At 46.9% G+C, this 18,665-nt stretch overlaps 1 protein-coding gene across 2 annotated transcripts in view; it reads right to left on the bottom strand.

The window, feature by feature from the left end:
* Window positions 1–18,665, bottom strand: part of CREBBP (CREB binding protein) — a 141,837-nt gene that overhangs the window by 79,874 nt on the left and 43,298 nt on the right. The window contains exon 3 of one of the 2 annotated variants that reach the window (XM_005662184.4): window positions 430–606. The exons of the other annotated variant lie outside the window; for it this stretch is intronic. Coding sequence (XP_005662241.2) covers window positions 430–606 — 177 coding nt within the window. The remainder of the gene's footprint in view (window positions 1–429; window positions 607–18,665) is intronic. 2 annotated transcript variants of the gene reach the window in all.

Below are 18,665 nucleotides of genomic sequence, written 5' to 3'. Positions count from 1 at the left end.
TGGTTTCTGTCCTGAGGTGGGAAACCTCAGGGAGAAGGTGGACAGGCGAAACCGCGTGTCAAGCCCGACAGGAGGGGCCATGGCAGCAACGTGGTATAGCCCTCTGCCGACAGCTCTCCTCCGGGCGACCGACACAAGGCCCACGCCCGCCGCGACTCACAGACAGCAAGTGTGGAAAAGCCCGTCTGCCGGCGTCTTGGCCCCACGACTGAATCAGGATGGTGACTCTGGAGCAAAGCACAAGGGACTCACAGACACGAACTCCCTCCACGAAGGGAGACCTGGCCCCATCGGCTTTACTGGCCCTCTTGTCGGCAGCTCATCGCAGAAAATGACACTCCCCGAGAGTGTACTCGCAAGGACACGGGCTGCTGTCCCGTCACTCATGACCCACTGCAGACCCACAGCCCGCAAGCAAGGGCGACTCACCATGTTTGGCACACTGGTGACCGAAGCATTCTTGATGTCTGCAGGGAAGGGAGGCAGGCTGTTGACCATGCTCTGCTTGCCGGGTATCTGGGGGTTCACGCCGGGGGCTCCCATCTGCTGCCCTCCAGCTTGACTAAAGGGCTGTCCAAATGGACTTGTGTTACCAGCCATTCCCATCTGAAACAAAGAGAGCGCCATGAGCTGTTGGGACACAACCGCATACGAAATGCTCACTCTGGCCCATCGCAGCCAAAACCACCACTTCCTGTGAAACCTCCCTTTCGACTGTACATTAAAGGCTCATCCTCAGGGTTCACAGGGAGGCTTATGAACAGAGCAACTTGCTCCAACACTACAGACTAGAGAAGCCGCTCTCAGCAACCCCATCTGCCCCTCCTAAGTGTCACCCCAAGAGCCAGTGCTCTCACCCCCAGCTCAGGCCCTAGTCCCCACCCTAGTCCCCACCGCAACACACGAAATCATCTGGAAAACAAAACCTTCCAGGATCACTGGCAAAGGGGAGCTCCTTCAGTTTAACCCTTAATTACTCTGTAAATAGTTTCTTTCAGCCACCCCGCCCCCCAGACAGATTTAAGTTTCCATTCCTTCAAAATGCACAGGAGAAATACTGTCAAAGAAATGACACAACGGCTTTTGCTGTGAAATAACCCAGAGAGGCGAGGGGGTAGTGTCGGTGAAAAACGCCTGGCCAAACATCAGGACTCCTCACCAGGGGACAGGTGTGGGGGCTGCTGCACCAGTCCTTCTAATGTGACACACGTCTGAAGTTTTCCTTAGTAAAGCCTTATTTTAATTGCAACCTGTTCCCACTGGGCAGCTCACATTCCTTCCAGGGACCTCAATTTAGCTCGCCTGCAAGGGGAGAGTCTGGCGCCAGACAACTGCATTATTTCTTTCTGTTCCGAAATCCCACACTGCAAACCAATCACTGCTCAATACACCAACCCTTTTCTGATGAGATGTCCACGCAAAAACACAAATAAAACCAAACCACTGTAACCAAAAAGATCTTGTTCTGGCATTTTCATGTGCACTGGTGGCTTCCCTCACAGTTGACATTTCTCACTTTTTGAAAGTGAATACATTCCAGCTGCCACTTTGGCCTATTCTCTTTACCCAAGTAAACTGAACAAACCCCACTAAATAGGTTCAACTTCTTTTTTTTTGACGGCTGCACCCATGGCATATGGAAGTTTCCAGACCAGGGGTTGAATCTGAGCCACAGTTGTGGCAAACACCAGATTCTTAACCCACTGTGCCACAGCAGGAACTCCACATAAAGGACATTTCTTAGTCTCAACTAGAAGTTGTCATCTGAAACTCAGAACTGAAGCAAAAATTTCTATTTTCAGAAAGTGTTATACTGAATTAACTCCATGTAACAGTTCTTACAGAATTTCTGTTTTACTGTATAAACTCAAACACTGTTTTCAGAGGCCCAAGAATCTAGGGGGAAAAACATAATTTTAATTTCCACTTCCTAAATTTCATTTCCTATCTCTCTACTTAGGACCAAATATCCGGGGGCACATGCATCCATTCATGCTCCGGAGTCCGTGCTCAGTCGGCCAGCGTATGCCACGCACCCGCCGTGAGCCAAGCGCGGTTCGGAGCGAGCCTGGATGCTGCTTTCCTCCTTGGCATGGATCCTGCTCTTTATAACCACCAACGTGACAAACAAGAAAAGTCAACGCCGTTTTGGAAATTTCCAGGACTGATGAACCAAAGTGGGCGGCAGCTGGGAGGCGGGAAAGGCGAGGGAACGGCCCAAGGCAGGCAGCCCTCGAGTGCGGAGAGGCAAGTAAACTCCAAGAGGTCAGCAAGCGCCCAAAGGGGACCTGTGGGGCTCAAGTTCGCCAGAACTGTTTAAAACCGTCTAAGGCTCTGAGACTATCTGGACGATGAAACCGAGTGAGTGTGTGGTCTGGTCAGTGGGCCACTACTTGCCCGGTGAGCCTCCGGGACAAAGCACTGGCGTGCTGTGGCGCATGGACAGACCTCATCAGGAAATCTGTCCTCCCCTTCTCCTCCCGGCCAGCCCACAGTGAAGGAAACCTCAGGAGGATCGTGGTTGCAATCCTCATGGGGCAAGAACCAAGGTAAAGTCAAAATCGCAGAGGGCAGGTGAGCAGTGGCCAGCTCAGGGACCACGATGCATGTAAAAACCAGCGGAAAAACCCCACCCTCAGCCTGTGACAACAAATACATTCCAAAGATAAGCCAACGTGAGCCCTGTGGGACCAGGAGCCAAGACCAAGGCTCAGCTCCCTGCTCCAGGGCCAGCCCTCCTTAACATGAGAGCTGACGGACGCCCAAGCAAGGACAGTCCTCCAACAGGCCACCCTCCATCAGCCAAGTGGCCCCCGGGTCCCAACTATCTCCTGGCAGAGCCTGGCAGGACTGGAAGGCTGCCCTCCAGTCCCAGCCTGCAGGATGGAGTAAAAGTCCTTCACTTTTAGAGATTTCTAGATTTCTGATTTCCTGTCTGTATCTATTCTCCGTTGACCTGCTGAACATTCCCAAGTCTAGTTAACTCATGCTTAGTACAAATGCTCATGATAAAAATAGTATAAATCAAGACGTTTGTCTAATTCCACTTGATGAAACCTAACATAGTTTTTCTAATTTCCCAATAGTTACTTGATAACAATTTAGTCAACTTCGTTCTGTTTTTTGGTTTTGTTTTTTTTGTCTTGTCTTTTTAGGGCCGCACCCGTGGCACATGGAGGTTCCCAGGCTAGGGGTCTAATCAGAGCTATAGCCGCTGGCCTACGCCACAGCCACTTCAACATGGGATCCGAGCCGCATCTGCGACCTACACCACAGCTCATGGCAACGCTAGATCCTTAACCCACTGAGTGAGGCCAGGGATCAAACCCACAACCTCATGGTTCCTAGTTGGATTCATTTCTGCTGCGCCACGATGGGAACTCCATGAACTTTGCTTATTTTCAACTGAAGTTTGTCAGATTTTTTGCTGAAGGCTGTTATAGAACCACCAGGTAATGTTTTCAATAAAATTCAAAAAGCAGAATAGTGTTGCAACAGAACAAAGGGTGGGGGAAAAATGTAATTGTAATGTATACATGTAAGGATAACCTGACCCCCTTGCCGTACAGTGGGAAAATTAAAAAAAAAAAAAAAGTAGAATAGTAGAAACAGGCAACTGTTCAGTTAATGGTCAATTTATATAATATATGAACAAATTAAAGCCTATGTAATAAATACGCATACTGTCTCATTCAGCAACAACCCATACATGCTAAAATATCCTTTCACTCTATTCTCTCAGAACCAGGACCAATCTTGGAAAAGAGGAAAAGTTAACTATAGTAAGTACCAAAAATAAGGCAAGTTTTCCCATAATGAAACACAAATTCAATGTTTTACAGGGCTACCAAGTATACTCGTGAAAAAGCAATCTTGTAACCGAGTGTATCAATCCATCCATCATCTGAGAACCCACTTACTCTGCTGTCTGTCAATCACTTCAATGGGAAAATAAAGACATGTGAACTACAGCGCCGGTGTCACAAGAAGAACAAACTAGGTGAGGTTAAAAACAAAACAAAAGAAACCAGTACCACATCCTGAGGCCTACCCCTGCCACAGGATGGGGAGTAGGTAGCAGCCCTGGCGTAAGACCTGACGAGGAAACCCGTCTTCAGGCTTTAGTTCAAAGCAATCTGAACAACGCCTATAGTAGCCTCACTACAAAACAAAGTCAGTGTCTGCAGCAATTCTGGTGACAGCACCTGGCCCATCAACCAAAAACTACTGAAGTTGTGAGCTGCTGGGCAAGCAGGTTGAGTGACAGCCATCTGTAGGAGAGGGACAGAGCAGACACTTACTGCAGATCTGCTCAGGAAGGTTCAAAACAGAACACGACTCTGAGGCAGGATCTGTCGTAATATTTGTGACAGTCCATTCTGAATCGGGTGTATCTTCTTGCCTTCCTCGTGGCCCTGGGCCCCAGAACACAGTGGGTATTCAATAAGTATCTGGGTCAGGATCCAAATACATGAACACTTCAAGAGACCCACCGCATCGTGCAGCCCACCCTCCGAAAAACAGAAACCCCCATATCAACCCTAAGGGCAGGGGGGTCAAGGACCTGGTCACCAAAGCCAGACAGAGATGAGAGTCACCACTGGACCCAGCAGGCACTGGGAGGGGCGGCAGAACAGGCTCCTTTCTGTCTTCTCAACAGCCACGGCGAGGACCTCAGCTACCAGCCAGGCTGTCAGTCCACTGGCTGTGCCGCAAGGCTGAATACAATGAGAACGTGCACTTGGAGTCGGTTTACAGGACTGAACAGTTCTGAGCCCCATGGCAGCACACGTGGGAGCGCAGCCTGGCTGTACTACAGGAACTATGCTTACACGCACTCGGCCGGCAAACCCGTGGCTTAGATGGGTGGCCTCGGCCAGCCTGCAGCCCAAGGTTCCCACTGGTACACTGTGATGCTGGTCCATCCGCCTCCACGGTCCCCCTGGGCTGCAAACGGCCTCCGCTGCGGACCTCAGCGTGGGACAGATGCTCTCTTTTCGACTCGTGTCATGACGTGACAACGATCAACATACTGACAAGGAAGCTGTGGGCTCCCAAAGAACAAGAGGATCGTCTCCACCACCTTTTCTAGGGCTGCACCCACTGCCCATGGAGGTTCCCAGACTAGGGGTCTAATCAGAGCTATAGCCGCTGGCCTACGCCACAGCCACATCAACATGGGATCCAAGCCGCATCTGCGACCTACACCACAGCTCATGGCAACACTGGGGAGATCTCCTACTCGGCTAACTCATCTGGTCAGATAAGGGAGGAGCTGAGAACCGAGGAACTAGCCAGCTGTGTCAAGGCAAAGTCACACTGTTCATGAAGTTTCTCCCAGAATGGGTTTCGACAAGACTAGAAGCCCAGTATTCACTTTCTTGCTCCTTCGTAGGAAACAGTCCCTCTGCAGTTAGGGGCACCACAGGTGGTACCTCCTGGCCCAAACTCCCTGATGGTGAGATGCTGGGCCAGGGAGTGCTGGGCAGTCCATGGCAGGGAGGGGTGCTGGGGCAGTCACTCCCTAACACATTTGTGCAAGGTGCGTTTTTTTTGTTTTGTTTTTTGGTTTTGTCTCTTTGTCTTTTTAGGATCGCCCCCGCAACATGTGGAAGTTCCTAGGCTAGGGGTCCAATCAGAACTGCAGCCACTGGTCTACGCCAGAGCCACATTAACACCAGATCTGAGCCGTGTCTGCAACCTACATCACAGCTCATGGCACTGCCGGATCCTTAATCCACTGAGCAAGGCCTGAGTCCTCAGGGATGCTAGTCGGGTTCATTAACCGCTGAGCCACAATGGGAACTCTGGGAGGTGCATTTCTGAGAGAACAAGTCCAATATCAGATTCTCAAAGGGGGTCCTAAGACCCCCTAAAGATTAAGGATGCCTATCCTTGGGGAAGGCACTTCCCTCACAAGTGTCAGGGAAGGGCTGGCTCTTGCCAGGACCTCACACGCCCCTGCCACTTGCAGGCCTGTCCCCGTAGACGGACTCCCATCCATCGACCTTCATCCAACAACCACGCTCACAGATGAACTGTGCCCAGTTTTCAACTCCAAACATCCTGCTGAAAGGCACCCTCACAGATCATAACCATTTATGAGCCCAAAGCTTCAGGGGACACACTGTGTGATGAGCTGAGACTATCAGGAAAGGGAAGAGGAAGGATGCCTAGGACGGAGAAGCACAGCCAGAAACAAGCTGCCACGTCCCAACTGTACCAAGAGCCAGCCCATCAGGGCTTCGGAAATGCTCTGAGTGGCAGCAAACACTGAGTTTGATGTGGTTTTGATGAACCCACTAAACACCTTGTTTTTTCAAAAGCTGAGTTCTTCAGTTTTCCTCACATCTTGATATACACTTAAAACCACACTACACAGCAGAGTGATCAGAGGAAGTACTGCCAGGGTGTGCATGTGTAACTGATGCTGGTCAGGAAACAGAAAGAAAACAAAATATAACCTTTAGCGATAAGTTTAGTTAAGGACAATAGGACAGGTTAAAATTTTTAGCTGCGGAGTTCCTGTCATGCCTCAGTGGAAATGAATCTGACTAGTATCCATGAGGACGCAGGTTCGATTCCTGGCCTCATTCAGTGGGTTAAAGATCTGGTGATGCCATGAGTTGTGGTGTAGGTCACAGATGCAGCTCAGATCTGGCGTGGCTATGGCATAGGCCGGCAGCTGCAGCTCTGATTTGACCCCTAGCCTGGGAACTTCCATATGCTGCAGGTGTGCCCCCCCCCCCAAAAAAAAGAGAGAGAGAGGGAGAGAGAGAAAGGGGTGGGGAGAAAATGACACTTCGTTGATATATAAAGGGTGGTCAGAAAGCTTAGAAACAGCAAATCAGCTGGCAGTGAACCTGCTGTGAGGTTCACGCCGCCCCCACCACAAGCGCATCACCCCTGCTTAGGCAGAACCCTGTCTCCTCCGAGCTCCAGAAACCGCTGTCAGAGACAGGCTCAGTGCACCAAGAGCAGGCACTGGCGAACACGGCCCGGAGGCCAAAGCAGCCGAATGCCTGTTTTTGAGAAAACGAGACACAAGTTTTATTAGAACATGGCCACAAATAAGATTTTGTCCTGAGGGGCAGTGAGACATTGTGGACTCTGGCGATATTTACCTGGTCTGAGGGTGGCCCTGCCACTTGCTAGCTGTGTGAACTTGGGCAATTTACTTAAACCTCTCTGTGCCTGAGTTTCGTCACTGGTTAAATGGAGGTAATAGCACCTCCTCTTAAGAGAATTAAGTGGATTCACATATTGAAGCCCCATGAAGAGGGACTGACGTGTAGCAAGGGCTATAGGTGCTGACTAGTACACTGTTACTTGGCTTTGGGGGACTGTTTTACACGAAATATAAACTCTTTCAGAAGAACGTGGAGAGTAATAGTAAAATGAACATTTTTTTTCAGCGAATGTGTGATGGTGGGGAGTGGTTCCAACAGGAAGGGTCACCAGGGGGATTACTGTCATTTTACTGAGACATTTTCAGAGAATCACGAAATAAATGTGACCAAAACAATCTTACACACTTACCAGTTGTAGAAATATGTTTCCCCCCCCTTTCTTTCTTCTTAGGGCAAAACCTGTGGCATATGGAGGTTCCCAGGCTAAGGGGTCGAATCAGAGCTGTAGCTGCCGGCCTACACCACAGCTCAAAGCAACGCCAGATCCTTAACCCACTGAGCGAGGCCAGGGATTGAACCTGTGTCCTCATGGATGCTAGCCAGACTTGTTTCCACTGAGCCATGATGGGAACTCCCTGGATTGAAATTTAAATCAAAACATAGAAGAAGTGAACAAGAAAGACCATTCCCACCAAAAAAGAGATTGATGCAACTCCCACTTGCAAGATGCCGAAGAAAAAGCAACAAACGTTCCATTTGATGTGGCTTCAACCTAACCCAACAGGTTTATTAACCTCAAGTTTTTAGCATCTTTCTTCACGTGTTGGTATACACATAAAACCAAAAATTCATATGAAGTGTGTAAAAAAACACCATTTAGTGAGCAAAATTTTGCCAAATAATTTATGAGTCACAAGTATTCTTTCTTTTCAAGGACAAAAAACCCAAAAAAACAAAAACAGAAAAACAAAACCCAGAACTAACCCAGAGTGTGGCCATATCATCTGGAAAGCCAAAAGCATTTTCTCTTGGCAACCTAACACTGCTGGGAGAAAGCCAAGAGAAGCAGTTTTCGTGGAGAGGCACGGCTGCATTCAGTTGTCTGCTATCACCCGCTTGCTCTTGGACTCCTTCCAGGAGCTCGACTTGGCAAATAAAGAGTAAGTAGAAATACTCTACAGATCGCGAGGCCAAAGCCATTGCCCGGCTGTCCTGTGTCACCTGGGAATAGGAGAACTGGGCTCAAGAGGTGGGGCCGCGTGAGCAGCCCACCTTGCTGAACAACGTGGAAAGCGTGGCCCCACGTCTGCACACTCCCCATAGACAAATAAATTGTAACTGGCCGACAGGTACAGGTATTTACTGACTCTCATGGTACCACACTTGGATAATATGTGTCCAGAATGTGACTCAGAACAGTGCAAACTCCTAAAGAGAAGGTGACAGGACAGCAGACCACTGCCAAGGTCTCAAGCTTGGGGCCTCATTGGTGTTTGCCCAATTGTTCTAGAAACTTCCAGCAACTAAAGCAGTGCCCTAGCACTGACGGTGTTCCTCACCGGTTAAGACACACCGGCTCCCAGGTACAGTCTGCCTTAATTCACAAGCGAAAGCACAGGCCGAGGCCAGTGGGGGAACCAATCCCGAGTCCGTGGTGAACAAGGAGTGTGACCGCGACCTCTCGCTCCCCCTAAGCTTTAGTGCTCCTCAGCCTTCAGACATGAAGCACTGAGATGACACTAGGTGATCTTTAAAGTTCCTGGTGATCCTAAAACCCAGGGACTTTTCTGGTTATACACAATCGGCCCTTGAATCCTAGGGCATCCCACTACTGAAGGCCCAGCGACTGGCAACGAGAGGCAGCTGGGATCAGAGTCCACGAGGCCGAGTGCCTGTCCCTGGGTGAGGGGACCCCACTAAGGCCATGCTCCCCAGGGGCGGCTGGCTGCCTGCTGAGGAGACTGGGACTTTGCAGGGCGCCCCCTGCCATCCCCACTACATGGGCCCCCAACCCTCCACCGCCTTGCGGCCTCCGTGCCATTTCCCAGAGCCTGCAACAGGACGCACTGCCAAGCCAACGAGAGGGGATGAAACTTAAATCCATTACTTCCCCTCATTCTTCCAAGTCCTAACATTTTTTTTTTTTTTTGGTAGGAAAGCAGCCTCTTTAGGATTGAGCCAAGCCAACCCTTACCAAGTCCACAATGGCTAGGGAGAAAGAGGAGGAAGAGAAAAGATGCTAAAAGAGGAGGAAAGAGAAGGGAAAAGCTAAGAAAAGAGCCCTGCACACTTCACAAAGACCTCACCGCAACTCAGCTACAATGCGACAGAAGGCCAAGCTCTTAATAAACCTTACCCCAAGCCTCTACAAGGAGAGCTCTCCTGGTAGGCCAAGAAGCCCCCTCTCCTCCACGGACGGACAATCCGCTTGAAAAATAATGCAACTGAGCAAGCAGCGGGGACAGTGGGGAAACAAGGTGACGCCCACACAGGTCATGCAGGAGCTCGGGGAAGGAGAGGCAGAGGCGGCAGAGCGTGCAAAGGAGGCTTTAGTGAACACGGCCTTCGATTATTTCCAGTAAAACTCAAAGGAGAAAAAAAAGAAGGCTCAAATTTCAGAGAATTTTGTCCTTCCTCTCCCTTGGAGCAGAAAAATTAAACAAGTTCTTGAAACAGACCGACTGTGGGCTTCATGCTTGGGCAGGAGAACCCGCACATGGACAGGAGTCCCAGGAGGTAGGGGGAGGACCCAAACCCAGGGTTTTCTGGGGCCTGCGTGGCCGCAAGAAGAGGACGGAGGGGATAAAGTCAATCCTGCCCAGCTTATTAAATGCCATAAATCTCAAGCCATAAAGCGCACCCAAAGACATAGCACTGTTTCAAACACATGTGGCTCGACGTCTAACCAAACCCGAGCTGTGTGAAGTCCTAGCAAAAACACACGTGGCAGTAAAGTATTCTCAGTCAGGTCACTGGGGCAGAGACGTGGGCTGAGGACACCCAGAGGCATCTTAACACTCTACAGACACTGAGCCTCATTCCTAAAGACAACGTATGTAAAGGCAGCTGGAAAAGGAAAGCACAAAACCAACACGCGGCATTAAAGCCAAGACAGTGCTCTTCCTACAAAAACTTGGCCAGTACTGACAAGGGAAAAACGTGCCTCTTGCAACATTCAGTTCTAAAAAACAGGATACAAACAACATAGTCCCCATAACACAGGCTCACGTGTGTACACAGAGCAAGGAAGAGAGGACGCCCAGGTATTTAACAGTGACTAACTCTGAAGGGCTTAGAGATGGTTTTTAGTTTTAAAACATTTTCTGTGTTACTCAAATTCTCTGCATAAAGCATTGTTAAGCTGTTTCTCAGAGCCACGCTTGACTCAAACCTTCTGACTGCCCACTGACAAGATGACCCACTGTTGGGCTGCACAGCTGTACTTAAAATATTAATTTAACCTGTCATCAGACACTGAATAAAATTAGGTAGATCAAACTGATTATGACTCCTGAGTGGTAATTTAAATCAAATTCACCCTGGTTATAACATGGCTTTAAGCTGTCACACTTTGCTCTAATGTATTATACATGGACGAGAAAAAAAGCCTGAATGAGGCTCAGCCACTCAGACATCTACCACTACGGCCGGCAAAGGAGGCTGGAAGGCGGAGAAAAGAAGCAAAGCAGCCAATCAGGGTATAAAAGCTGTAAGCTGCTCCAGCAGCTTGTGTTTATCAGCTTGGAAACTGCACGGGTGACCCTCGCTACAACCAAGGCACAATGATCCTGCCATCTGCACTTTCGTTCACAGTTCAGGCAGCAAGAGATACCGTTTCATCCAAATCTACCTGGTACCTGAGGTCTGGAGACCAAGAGGCAAGGGACTGGATCATGAGGGATTTACCAGATGTGTTTGGCTCCCAGGTTTTGACAGCGAGGTGCGCTTACAGCTGGAAAGTACCTATTTAAGGAGCAGACCTTTCCAGTAAGGAGACGATCCAGCAGCTGTCACATGTGCCCAACTCTCAGTAAGGGCCACCAGCTTCCCAGCTCTCGGCTCTGACGCTGATGATCTCTGGCAGAGTGGAAGGTGAAAAAGCGGCAATACACATGCTTAACTACCATCAGCATGACGTCCGTTAGGCATCTTCCGGAAGGGAGACACTGTGGGGTGGTGGAGGCACACAGCATGCAGCACCACAGCCTCTCCAGCCCAAGGCAAGACACAAGCTACAAGGAGCACATGTGTGCAGGAGGCACCAACATTGACTGCTAAAGAGTCAAGGAGGGAGAGGGGCCCTGGCCTGGGGGCAGACAAACAGCTCAGGAGGTCCAACCTGAGATGGGCTTTCAGAAGCAAGCTACGGAGTAATCCTGAAATTCATCAGCAGCGGCTGCTGCTCTGCACCACCGCCATGAATGAGAACCAGGTGAGTCATCGCAGGAAGGGCCTGGGTATCACTGGGCCTAGAGAGGTTACTCTTGCAGTTCTGAAGTCTGTCTCTACTCAAATACACACACGGTCGGACCAGAGGACCAGCATCTGGCTGGGAGCTGATGGACAGATCTAAGGTATTCACTAAAATGGACATCGAGGAGTTCCTGTCATGAATCAGTGGTTAATGAATCCGACTAGGACCCATGAAGACATAGGATTGATCCCCGGCCTTGCTCAGTGGGTTAAGGATCTGGCATCGCTGTGGCTGCGGCTGCAGTGCAGGCCGGCAGCTGCAGCTCCTATTTGACCCTTGGCCTGAGAACTTCCATATGCCATGGGTGCAGCCTAAAAAAGACAAAAAAAAAAGGACATCAAGACTGGGAAGAGCAGAACTAAGCTGGTTATTCGTGTTGACACTCCCTTGCAAGAGGTAAGCTCTGTCCTGAAGCGCATCCTTAGCAACACTGAAAGACAGGAAGGAAAGCTGCTAAGATCTCGCCAATCAGATTCGGAGAGACTCCCGTCTTCCAGCCACTCCCACTATGCACACCTTTCCTTCAAAGGACCCACGTGCAGCAGGAGCTCATCTAGGGCTTTAAGAGTACAGCTGCCAAGCAGGTGGCACCTGCCATCTGACAATACATCTCCAAGCAACATGTGCCACATTCTCCGGGGAGAACACACACTCGGAACCCTCCCTGTCCGTGCCTTATCGCCGCACCCCAGCACTTTCTCCCACACCCCTATCAGCACAGCCACTCAACCACTGAGATCACACACACCCCGAACACCATGCACAGAGGGCTGCTCAGACTTCCTGTTTCTGACCTGAATGGAATAGCATGTGGAAAATGCTCTAAAAACCACAAAGCACTGTGCAATCTTGAGGTGACTTTAAGATCTCTTTCCAAAAATAGAGCACAGAAAATCTCTAACATCAGACAGGGTTCTCTAAAGTGAATAGATTTTCTTCAATACTGAAAAAAGACAGGCATGCACCATAACTGTTCACAATTTACAAAGTTGGGTAATTCCAACGTGATGTTTGAAGCAGGCATTTCCCAGTATTAGCTATCTCTGGCCTTGTTCTAGGATCTAAGATGGTTTGTTTTCCAGTTCATTCTTCAAACACGTGTCAGAAAAAGAAATGAATAAAACGGCTCATTATTAAGGGCATGAAGTTTCCATTTGGTAAATAACAAAGCAACCACTGCAGTCATACCATTTTTCAAAAGCCACAAACCCAAGTAGCATATCCTTACCTTAAATGTAACATGCACAGATGTGTTTATACTGAACTGTGGCCTTGGAATTACGATTCGCGATAACTACTGCGCTTCCTGACTAGAAAATGTCATCACTGATCAGGTCACAGCTCCGACCTGGTGCTGTTTAGAGCACTCTGGACACTTGCTCGTTATAACATTCAGGAGAGGTGCTCACTCCAAAGGGACAAACAGGAATTTTGCACACACAGAAATTGCATTTTGCCAAGTATATCTAAGATGATCAAAGAAAAATAAAAAAAGGCTTGGAGGAAACTCCATTTGTGAGTAATCTTTATCTTAAAAATTACTACGACAAAAACCTCTTGGTTCTGAGATTCAGCTACAACCACTGCTTGAAGTTCTTATAAAATGCAAAGTTTTTGGAGTGTCAGGCGTACATTAAAAATCTGCATAAACAATAGAGAAAAATTAAAATACAAAAAATTTAAAGAAGAATTTTTAAAGTCACATGAATACATGTTAAAATAAATGAATCAGGAGTTCCTGATGTGGCGCAACAGGAGGGGGGCGTCTGCAGCACTGGGACACAGGTTCAGTCCCCAGCCTGGCACAGCAGGTTAAGGACCTGGCGTTGCCACAGCTGTGACATAGGCTGCAACTGCAACTTGGGTCTGATCCTTGGCCTGAGAACTTCCATATACCATGGGGCGGGCAAAAAGGGAGGGGGGGGAAGAATCCGGCTGCAGTGACTTGGGTTGATACTGAGATGCAGGTTTAATATACAGCCCAGCGCACTGGGATAAAGAAGATTTTGGCATCGCCACAGCTGCGGCTCGGATTCAATCCCTGGCCCAGGAACTTGCATATGCCACAGGTACGGCCATTTAAAAACAAAAAATCAGATTTGTATGTGTATCAATTTTGAAAATAACACTTAAAAAATGAGATGTATAGTATGCCATGTATATCATGTATAAGATACTTGGGTTTTAATCTGTTATTTTTATTTATTTATTTATTTTTTGCTTTTTAGAGCCACCCCCGTGGCATATGGAGGTTCCACGCTAGGGGTTGAAATGGAGCTGCAGTCGCCAGCCTGTGTCACGCAATATAGGATCCAAGACGTGTCTGCAAACTACACCACAGTTCACGGCAACACTGGCTCCTTAACCCACTGAGCAAGGCCAAGGATCAAACCCGCATCCTCATGGATCCTAGTTGGGTTTGGTAACCACTGAGCCATGAAGGGAACTCCATGTTACTTTTTTTTTTAAACAGCTACACCTGCAGCATATGGAAGTTCCTGTCCTAGGGGTCAAATCGGAGCTGTATCTGAGACCTATGCCACAGCTTAGGGCAACACTGGTTCCCTAACCCCGAGCAAGGCCAGGGATCAAACCCACATCCTCACAGAGACAAGGATGGGTCCTTAACTTGCTGAGCCATGCCGGGAGCTCCTTAATCTGTTAAACTGTATTTTGTTTATTTTAAAAAGCTATAAAGAAGAAACAAATCTTCCATGCAGAAGCATTCCAAGTAAGTTATGTGGACACCACACTCCCCACAAGGAAGGGAGAATCGCAACCCACTCTTTGAGCATGGGCTGTACATGGTGACTTCCTTCCCAAGAGGACACACTAGGAAGGGAAGGAAGCGTAAGAGCACAGCCAAGACATCACCTCAGCCAGGGGAGCCGAGCGTCCACAGTGCTAAGCCATGCAAACACAATGGCTGATGCGGTAAAAATGGCCCTTTATCGCCATCTTCCTTCTGTTAACACTCTAAGTCCAAAACCCCAGTCTTATCACAAGAAAAATAAAAGACATATCCCAATAATAGGGCATCCTAAATGCTACCTGACCAGTTCTCAAAACTGTCAAGGTCATCAAAAACAAAGGAAGTCTGGGAAAATGTCACAGCCAAGAGCAGCTTAAGGAGACGTAACACAGTGCAATGTGTGGCACTCTCGTCCTGGCTCAGCAGAAATGAACATGACCATGAGGACACAGGTTCGATCCCTGGCCTCGCTCAGGGGGTTAAGGATCCAGCGTTGCCATGAGCTGTGGTGTAGGTTGCAGACATGGCTCAGATCCTGCGTTGGTGTGGCTGTGGCGTAGGCCAGCGGCTGCAGCTCCAATCTGACCCCTAGCCTGGGAACTTTCATATGCAGATACAGAAAAAAAAAAAAAGAAAAGAAAAGTATGGATGGGATCCTAAAATCAGAGGGAGGACATCACGAGAAAATTAAGGAAATCTGTATGAATTTCAGTTAATAATAATGTATCAATATTGGTGCATTAATTGTGACTGTGACAAATAATCAAATATCATACACAAATATAATAATAGAGGAAAGTGGGGAGGAGATATGAGAATCCTGAATAGTGTCTTTCAATTTTTCTATAAACCTAAATCTATTGTTAAAAAATGTCTACTTAAAAGTGAAAAGGGGAGTTCCCGTGGTAGCTCAGTGGTTAATGAACACGACTAGTAACCATGAGGTTACGGGTTCGATCCCTGGCCTCGCTCAGTGGGTTAAGGATCCGGTATTGCCATGAGCTGTGGTGTAGGTCGCAGACATGGCTCAGATCCCATGTTGCTGTGGCTGTGGTGTAGGCCAGAAGCTATAGCTCTGATTCGATCCCTAGCCTGGGAACCTCCATATGCCGCAGGTACACACCCCCACCACCAAAAAAAAGAGAGAAACTGTGAAGAAAATCTGATAAATGTCAACATGTACTAATTCTAAGAGAAACATAGATGCTGATTATATTCTTCTCAGTGTGTTTTGAAATTTTTAAAAAACCTGGAAAGTCAAAATCAAACTTTTCTTTGCTATAGTAGCAGTATTATTAATAAATAAATAAATAAATAAAACAATTTAAGAGGTAAGACTATCCTCTCAATAATGTAGAAAAGGCCTTTGACAAAATCCAACACCCGTTTCTGATAAAGTCCCTCCAGAAAGTGGGTATAGAGGGAAACTACTACAACATAATCAAGGCCATGTATAACCCACAGCTAACCTCCTCCTCAGTGGTGAAAAGCTGCAAGGATTCCAACAAAGACCAGGAACAAGGAGGTCTGCTCTTGCCACTGCTATTCAACAGAGCTGTGGAAGTCCTGGCCATGGCAATAAGAGAGAAAAAGAAATAAAAGGAATCCAAACTGGAAAGGAAGCAGTAAAACTATCATTGTTGCAGATGACAATGACACTCTACCTAGAGCTCACCCATGAATCTGGTAAAGTTGCAGGGTAAGAAATTAATACACAGAGATTGACTGCATTTCTATATATTAACAATGAAGGGTCAGAAAGAGAAATTAGCAAAACAACCCCATTTATCACCACATCAAAAAGAATAAAATGCCTAGGAATAAATCTACCTAAAGGGACAAAGACCTATACTATGAAAACTGTAAGACACTGATGAAAGAAATCAAAGATGATGTAAACAGATGGAAAGATATACCATGTTCTTGGACTGGAAGAATTGATTATTATCAAAAAGAGTATACTACCCAAGGCAATCTACAGATTCAATGCAACTCCTATTGAATTACCAAGGGCATTTTTCACAGAACTAGATCAAAAAATTTTTCAATTTGTATAGCACAAAAGACTCCACATAGCCAAACCATCTTGAGAAAGAAAACTGGAGCTGGAGGAGTCAGGCTCCCTGACTTCAGACTATACTACAAAGCTACAGGCATCCAAAGAATATGGTACTGGCACAAAACCAAAAATATACATCAGTGCAACTGGACAAAAAGCCCAGAAATAAACCCAAGCACCTTCGGTCAATTAATCTAGGACAAAGGAGGCAAGAATATACAATGGACAAGACAGTCTCTTCAATAAGTGGTGCTGGGAAAATTGGACAGCTTCATGTTAAGGAATGAAATTAGAACACTCCCTAACACCATAAACAAAAATAAACTCAAAATGCATTAAAGACCTAAGTGTAAGACGAGATACTATAAAACTCTAGAGGAAAACATAGGCAGAACACTCTCTGACATAAAATGCAGCAATATTCTCTCAGGTCCACCTCCTAGACAATAAAACAAAAATAAACAAATGGGGACCTAATTAAACTCAAAAGGTTTTGCACCACAAAGGAAACCATAAGCAAAACAAAAAGACAATCCACGGAATGGGAGAATATATTTACAAATCAAGCAACTGACGAGATTAATCTCCAAAATATACAAACACCTCCTATAGCTCAATACCAAAAAACCAAACAACCCCCTCAAAAAATGGGCAGAAGATCTAAACATATATTTCTCCAAAAAAGACATACAGATGGCCAAAAAACACATGAAAAGGTGCTCAACAACACTAATTATTAAAGAAATGAAAGTCAGAATTACTATGCAGTACCACCTTATACCAGCCAGAATAGCCATCATCAAAAAGTCTACAAGCAATAGGAGTTCCTGTCCCGGCTCAGTGGTTAACAAATCTGACTAGGAACCATGAGGTTGCAGGTTCGATCCCTCGCCTTGCTCAGTGGGTTAAGGATCCGGCGTTGTGGTGTAGGTTACAGACACGGCTCGGATTTCCACACTGCTGTGGCTCTGACGTAGGCCAGTGGCTACAGTTCCAATTTGACCCCTAGCCTGGGAACCTCCATATGCCACGGAAGCGGCTCAAGAAATGGCAAAAAGACACATACACACACACACACACAAACACACACACAAAGTCTACAAACAATAAATACTGGAGAGGGTACACTGTTGGTGGTAATGTAAATTGGTGTAACCACTATGGAAAATAGTATGGAGGTTCCTCAAAAAACTAAAAATAAACTACCATATGATCCAGCAATCCCACTCCTGGGCATCTATCCAGAGAGAACCATAATTCAAAAAGATACGTGCACCCCAATGTTCACTGCAGCACTATTCACAACAGCCAAGACATGGAAGTAACCTAAACGTCCATCAACAGAGGAGTGGATAAAAAGAAGTGGTACATGTTATACAATGGAATATTACTTAGCCATAAAAAAGAATGAAGTAAGGCCATTTACAGCAACCTGGACGGACCCAGAAACTATCATACTAAGTGAAGTTAGACGGTGAAAAACAAACATCATATGATATCACCTATATGTAGAATCCAAAAAAAAAAAAAAAAAAGGATACAAATGAACAGAAACAGACCCAGACTTTGAATTGGGGTTTGGGACTGGTATATGCACACTGAGGTATGTGGAACAATAGACCAATGGGGACCTGCTGTGGAGCACAGAGAAGTCTACCCAGTGTTCTGTGATGATCTATGTGGGAAAAGAATCTGAGAGAGAATGGTTATGTGTATATGACTGGGTCACTTCGTTGTGTAGCAAAAATTATCACAAGTTTGAGAATTAACTATACTTCAATAACACTTAAAAAAATAAAACCACTCTTTCCACTGAGAAAAATAAAAAACAAATTGAAAAATACAATTTAAAAATGTCTACTTAAAAGTGAAAAAAATGTCCCCTTAAAAGTGAGCCACATCCCGTTGTGCCTCAGCAGATTAAAAACCTGACTAGTACCTGTGAGGACATGGGTGCGATCCCTGGCCTTCCTCAGTGGGTTAAGGATCCAGCACTGCTACAAGCCATGGCATAGGTCACAGATGCAGCTTGGATCCTGTGTTGCTATGGCTGCAGATCTACAGGTACAGCTCTGATTCAACCCATAGCCTGAGAACTTCCATATGCCACAGGTGCGACCTTAAAAAGTAAAAAAAAAAAAGTGGAAATAAAAGAAAAACGGTGAAGAAAGTCTGATAAACATTGCCATGTATTAACTCTGACTAATGGAAACATGGATGACTCTATTGTTCTTTGGTGTGTTTTGTGCA

The sequence above is a fragment of the Sus scrofa genome, chromosome 3, assembly GCF_054392235.1.
Source record: "Sus scrofa isolate SSC_HxYL_T2T_F1_AM1 chromosome 3, Sscrofa_HxYL_maternal_Yorkshire_Landrace_v2.0, whole genome shotgun sequence".
In the NCBI taxonomy this organism is placed as follows: Eukaryota; Metazoa; Chordata; class Mammalia; order Artiodactyla; family Suidae; genus Sus; species Sus scrofa.
This window is presented reverse-complemented; position numbering and strand designations above follow the sequence as displayed.